We start from the raw sequence: 6,965 nt of genomic DNA, 5'->3' as shown, positions 1-6,965 counted from the left end.
TGGCAGAATTTGAAAGAATAATATTACAAGAAAATACCAAGATGGGTTTCTTCACTTGAAGCATTTATTAAACCAACTCTTCTGACTAAAGACAAGATAGAAACACATGAATATTTATTAGATAAGAAAGATAAGATTAAAAACTTGGATGCAGCAAGCTTACACTTAACATGGTGGGAATATACACAACTAAAATCTATATATAGTAAAGATAAAACTACGGGCTTTTATACGGGAAATAATGAATTAGACAAGATATGGTTGTCAACCAGTGATAAATTGATACAAAGAGTATAGACTTTCCTATTAGAAAGATATATGCAAGATGAGACGGGTTAAACCTTCAATGATAGCGTAGATGAAAGATATGGGTTATACTATAGATATTGATGACTGGGCCAAAATATGGAAGTCAATGAGATACCTTAGTTCAATAGCCTATAAAGAATATATATATAAGATGTTCCATAGATGGTACTGGTCACCAGATAGAATTGGGAAGTGTGCACCTAAAACTTCGAAGAATGGCTGGAAATGTAAGAACAATATAGGAACGTTTATTCATATGTGGTGGAAATGTTGTAAGATGCAAAAATTTTGGAAAACTATTAAGCAGATAATATTAGAAATAATGAAGTGAATTTAAATTTGGTACCAGAAATATATACTAAATATTATTCCAGATAATTTTGATCAAGAAGATAGATATTTATTAACATACATCTTAACTTCGTCAAGAATTATGGTAGACCAATGTTGGAAAACAGATAAATTACCCTCTAGAATAGATATAGCAAAGAAACTGCTGGAAACAGCCAAATTGGACAAACTGACTTTGTTATTACGTGGTAAAGATGAGACGATGTTCCAAAGAAGATGGTTAAGAGTATATAAATGGTGGGGAAACTATATTATATGTGAGACTCCAAAAACATAACGATGGCCCCGGTCACACGGGCTGGAAAATGCGGGGGGGAAGCATGGCTGTTTTCCCCGGGGCAAACTAACGCGCGACTGTGAGATCAGACATCCGGTTGAGGTCCCGTCGAGGTCCCGTGACTAGGGGGGAGGTGCCGATCACACCACAGGCAAAGAAGTGGGGCGCGGTGGCAAACAGGGTTGTTGTTGTTGTTGTTTTACTTTTTTAAACTGAAGTGTGCGCATGCTCCGTTGGGTGCTTGTGCGCATCTGTGGAGCCTTGGGGGGGGGGGAAATGACCTGTTTGCAAGGGGACATGGGCGGGCGCCGGATGCCACCAGAAACGCGATCAGACGTTCGCACTTGCCCCGGGGTTTTCGGAAACTAGTACCTCCGAGGTACTAGTTTTTTGCCACACATCTTCGGAGGGAAGCCTCGGTTGAGCCACGGGAGCTCTACGCTTCCCAGATGTGGCAGTGAGATCGCGCCCGGAAAATCCGCCTATCTTCCATCTCTCTAGCATGGCTACTGTTCCGTGTGACTGCAGCCTTTGTATATATAAAAGTGCTTTTGGCTGTATACTAAAACTAAATAAATACAGATTTAAAAGAAGAAGAAAAAGAACACGGCTGTCTGGGGGCAGGGGAGCGAGTGCCGCTTACTGAAGCCTCAAGGAAGCCTGCATGAAGAAAAGAGATCAAGATTGGGTAGCTGCACTTGTCTGACTGTAGCAGCTGAAAACAGCAAGAGCCCAGTAGCATCTGAAAGACCAACAAAATTTGTGGGTAGGATAGGAGATTTCGTGAGTCACTGAGGAGCTACTTGACTTCACCAAGACTTAAATCCACCAACACTTCCTTTAACCATCTCTGCATGCAGTGCAGTTGGAAGTTGGCAAACTTAACCATACAGAGGACTGTTTTTTCTTTACTTTTTAATTTTAAAAAAAGACACCATTTTAATCATTTCTACACAGGACTGGTCAATTCCAGTGGGGACAGCTGGAAACAACAGAGACGGTTTGCTTTATCAACTCTCAGAAACTTCGGCCTGGGGAAGAGAAGTTTAGAAGAACGAATACAAGCGGAGACCAGATACCTTATGGAGGCCATCGAAGAGGAAAAAGGTAAGCTCCAGAGCCGACCACCAGCTGTTTATGGGGCTACTCAATGAACAAAGGAAGGCAAGCAGGTTTCCCAGGGGACTTCCTGTTGTGGGACGTACAAATTCCCCTGACGGGGAGGGAAAGGTCTTAGGGGTGCAGGAAGGGAGGTCCAGGTGCACAATGAGGCCCTCAGGGAGGAAACAAAGGTTCTCAGTCATCAGAACCAAAGCCGTGAGGTGAGCGGGTTTTTTGGAGAGCTCCTCTCAACACTCTCTCTATGTGTCCTGAACCCTCCAGCTGTTCAGTAATCCCTGCATAAATCAGATGACAAGGAAAATATAACGATGCTGAAAATACTGATATGCTGGATGGGGCTGGTGAGCAGGAAGGTCATTCAGACCTTGCCGAGGGCTCCTTGCCCTGAGCATGGGAGGACTTGGCCGAAGAGCCCTCTCCCGTCCTCCTCCTCCTTCTCCTCAGCTGCTGCCTCTTTAGCCTGATACACCCAGCCCCCTCCTCCTCAGGGAGCCCTCTGCTATGGACACAGGCCTGGAACTACCCTGCCCCAGAACCCCACTCCCAGATTCATCACAGGAAACGGCTGTCTCTGGGAGGGAAAGCCCCACCTCCCCCTTGAAGGGTGTCTCCCACACCTTCTCGTTCCACAACGGAGGTGCCACCACCATCCCCCTCTCCCATCAGGGAAAGTCACCAAGGCCCACCCCTGCCCATGGCTGGACTGTTGAGGACGTTGGACACTGTGGGGCTCTGTAGGCTCAGCATGGGTGGTCCTTGGTGACTTTCCCTGATGGGAGAGGGGGATGGTGGTGGCATCTCCGTTGTGGAATGAGAAGGTGCGGGAGACCCCTTCAAGGCGGAGGTGTGCCTTTAATTTTTGGTGGACTCCTGTCGCCCATCAAGGGGGGATTTGGGGGACGTCAGCAGGTCGGGGGTGAATCTGGGACTGCTATGGTGCGGTCTAGGCACGTGTACAACAACCATATCACAGAGTCCTGTGGCACTCTGTTTGAAACAACGAAATTTTAAACGGTTACTAATTTTTTAAATTCTTGTGACAGGTTACTTCTCACTGTTTCCTCCACATTCTTTTTTTCTTGTAAGGAAGCTATAACTGCCTCTTCCCCCCCCCCCCTCACAAGGTCAGCCATTCAACCCTCATTTCCAGATTAATAACGCTGTTTCGAATATCATCTGCTCTATCACTTTTGGGGATCGCTTCGATTACCATGACAGCCGATTCCAGAAGTTGTTGCATTTGATTGATGAGACCATCTACCTTCAAGGAAGCATTTGGGGTCAGGTGAGTCTTCTTGGAGATCTTGCGGAATGGCAGGGCAAAACCCGTCTGGCTCCAGAAAGACGGCCAGATGGACATGACCCCACATCACCACCTCACTTTGTTCCTCGCCGCTCCAGTTCTCTTGTGTTTTCCATAACTTCCCACTCAGGCACCCTAATCATATCCCATGATGTTTTTCTTTTCATTTAGTGTTCTTTGGATCATGTGGAAAAACAATCTGACTTTATTTCATTTTCCTGACAGACAGTAGGGGAACTCTCCATGAACTTCACTGCAGCTGAATGCCATATATATATGCGCCATTCAGCTGCAGTGAAGTTCATGGATATATATATATAAAATAGGAATAAGGCCCGTTGTGGAAATAAATACGAGATCTAGAAAGAGTCTCTGGGAGAGTGCCAAGGCCTTGGACACTCAGCGCAATGTGCTGTGGTGACCTCAGCAGGGTATAATGACAGAGAGTTCACCATTTTCTCCATAGGAACTGATTTCTGCTACCTGAAGAGCAGCTGTAATTTTGGGTGATCTCCAGCCCTCACCTGGAGATTGGCAACAGGAGGAAATGGCTGGTTGGGAGGGTGGAGTCTATGGCATTGTACCTATCTGAGGTCCCACCCCTCCTCAAACCTCACCCTCTCCAGGTTCCATCCCTTAAATCTCCATAAATTTCTCACCTGGAGTTGGCAACCCTATCTCCTTCCCAGCCCATCATCAACCTACCTTTATTTCCAACACACACACACACACACCTGCAGCCTCTTCCATGCTCTGAAGCAATGACTGCCACAGAGTCCACCATTTTCCATGCTCTGAAGCCCTGACTGCCACAGAGTCCACCATTTTCTCCAGGGGAACTGATCTCTGCCATTTGGAGAGCAGTTGTAATTCTGAGTGATCTCCAGCTGTCACCTGGAGATTGGCAACAATGGTTTCCCAGGAGGAAAAGTAGTCTTTCTCTGCAATGGGACCAAAGCAGCTTACATCATTCTTCTCTCCCCCTTTTGACTTGCACAACAACTCAGTGAGGTAGGTTAGGCAGAAAAGTCTGTGACTGGTCCAAAATCACCCACTCAGCTTGTACAGCAAGAACCTGGATCTAGCAGACCCTGCTCTGAAGCACAACCATCTTACTAACACAGGTAACTGCCATTTCGTTACACCTACCAACAGCTGCTGAGGGGAAAGCTAGTCCCACACAGGAGGCAAGCAGGAAAAGTGTCTTCGTCAAGAGAGAAAGCCATTTGCCAGTAATTCTGACAGGGCACAGTGTCTGAAGGGGGAGTGGGCAGGGAATAGGAGCAGACCCAGCACCCGGCCAATGGCTCATGAGTACTCTTGAGTGGCGGCTGGCGGGGCAAATGCGCAGGGAGTGCATGGAATGTTGCCACTCGAAAACAGAATTATTATAAAGAGAGATAAATCTTCCCCCATACCCCCCTGGAGGCCATACATCATTCTCCTCTCCCCCTTTTGACTTGCACAACAACCCTATGAGGTAGGTTAGGCTGAAAGTCTGTGACTGGTCCAAAATCACCCACTCAGCTTGTACAGAAAGAACCTGGATCTAGCAGACCCTGCTCTGAAGCACAACCATCTTACTAACACAGGTAACTGCCATTTCGTTACACCTACCAACAGCTGCTGAGGGGAAAGCTAGTCCCACACAGGAGGCAAGCAGGAAAAGTGTCTTCGTCAAGAGAGAAAGCCATTTGCCAGTAATTCTGACAGGGCACAGTGTCTGAAGGGGGAGTGGGCAGGGAATAGGAGCAGACCCAGCACCCGGCCAATGGCTCATGAGTACTCTTGGCTGACGGGCCAATGGCTGAGGGAGTGCATGGAATGTTGCCACTCGAAAACAGAATTATTATAAAGAGAGATAAATCTTCCCCCATACCCCCCTGGAGGCCAACGCCCTCTGCTGTGGCACCTGCCTTGAAGAGGAGTGGCTGGGACCTCAGAATGCTGGAGAGGGACCCTGGCCAGCCGGCCGTAGGCACCCCTTTGAAGGCTTTTGCCTGGGTTCCCTCTCTCTCTGTCATGCACTAGTCACAACTCTCTGGCTTTCCTCCTTCTCCTCCTCAATCCCAGTGTCTATTCCCTCCTTTATACAGCACAGCCCACATTTCCCACCGCCCACTTCCCTTGTGATTGGTTCCTTGTCCTGTCTCTCGCTTCCCGCCCCGCTCCCATTGGTCTATTGACTCTCAGCATGAGAGTCACTGGTTCCATACATTACATTTGCTTGTGAGTGTGCGTTTGTGTGTGTGTGTGATTAATACTTGCTGCAGGGTTTTCAGGGGTATCAAGTGTAACGCACTTGTGTTCTGCACATTAACTAAATTCATACGGCACTGCTGAGGAGTTCGAAAAACTTTCATGGAGATGCCATTTTGAGAAGTTTCCTGGGACTGCGTGCCACAGATCCACACTGTCCTACATCACAGCATCATCTCCTACTTTTCCTGAGATAGCCACGTGTGGTAGGCAACTGTCTGGACTGAATGGTCTACAAGAAGTTCTATGCACTTTCTATGCAGACTTTAGTGTTAATTTTATTTCCCCTTCAGGTGTACAATTCCTTCCCAGCTGTAATGAAGTACTTGCCAGGACCTCATCAGAAAGTTTTTAAGAACTGGGAACAAATTAAATCATTTGTAAAAGAAATTGTCGAAAAGCACAAAGCAGTCTGGAGCCCGTCTCAAACAAGGGACTTCATTGATGCTTATTTAAATGAAATGGCCAAGGTAACAAACAAATCAAAGTACAATCAGTTCCTATCGAAAAGCAAACACAGCTGTATGTAAGAAATCTTATTTGCCAGCGGCTAGTTATCCTTCCTGCCACATGCTACTGATGCGAAAGCCAATAAAGTTCACTCCGTAGAGGCATCACATGAACTCCCCCTAAACTCTCTATTTGAGTATTCCTTCAGTAGGCTTTGGAATACCGATCAGATAATCCATTGGCTGGGTTTTTTATTGATTGCCATGTCAATCATTCTCAAGACTATTGTCTTGCTCCTGTTTGATCCTGAGCACTGTTCAGGAACAGAGAGGTACAAGTCTTGGAATCCCGATGTGATGTCAGTATGACATTTTTCTTTCTCTTAGGCCCTGGATATATTTTCTGTTCTTTTCTTTTCTTTGAAAGGAGGATACCCCTGCCAGTTTCCATGAAGAAAATATGCTCCAATCAACAATGGATCTGTTTTTCGCTGGGACAGAAACAACATCCACAACTTTGCGCTGGGCTTTGCTCTACATGGCCATTTATCCAGAAGTTCAAGGTAGAATGATCATTGTTGGGTCTCTGACTTTCACGATGCAACTGGTATGTCTTATGACTAGGAATAAGGCCCATTGTGGAAATAAATACAATGAGCTCTAGAAAGAGGCTCTGGGCAGGTGCCCCAGCCTTGGGCACTCAGCGTTAGTTTGCTGTGGCAACCTCAGCAGGGTATAATGACACAGAATCCACCGTTTTTTCCAGGGGAACTGTTTTTTGCCATCTGAAGAGCAGTTGTAATTCTGAGTGATCTCCAGCCCTCATCTGGAGATTGGCAAGAATGGTTCCCCAAGAGGAAATGGCTGGTTTGGAGGGTGGAGTCTATGGCAGTGT

At 46.6% G+C, this 6,965-nt stretch overlaps 1 protein-coding gene across 1 annotated transcript in view; it reads left to right on the top strand.

The window, feature by feature from the left end:
• The window catches only part of LOC107109180 (cytochrome P450 2J6-like), a gene marked incomplete at its 3' end in the record, with an annotated part of 13,886 nt that extends 7,209 nt beyond the window's left edge, over positions 1-6,677 (top strand). Inside the window, exons 4-7 of the mRNA XM_015409749.1 lie at positions 1,895-2,044; positions 3,184-3,344; positions 5,915-6,091; positions 6,498-6,677. Coding sequence (XP_015265235.1) covers positions 1,895-2,044; positions 3,184-3,344; positions 5,915-6,091; positions 6,498-6,677 — 668 coding nt within the window. The remainder of the gene's footprint in view (positions 1-1,894; positions 2,045-3,183; positions 3,345-5,914; positions 6,092-6,497) is intronic.
• Between the last annotated feature and the right edge of the window lie 288 nt (positions 6,678-6,965).

This window comes from Gekko japonicus, unplaced genomic scaffold (genome assembly GCF_001447785.1).
Source record: "Gekko japonicus isolate JY-2015 unplaced genomic scaffold, Gekko_japonicus_V1.1 scaffold5894, whole genome shotgun sequence".
NCBI classification, from domain to species: domain Eukaryota; kingdom Metazoa; phylum Chordata; class Lepidosauria; order Squamata; family Gekkonidae; genus Gekko; species Gekko japonicus.
Note: the sequence above shows the minus strand (reverse complement) of the source record. Positions and strands in the feature narration are given on the sequence as shown.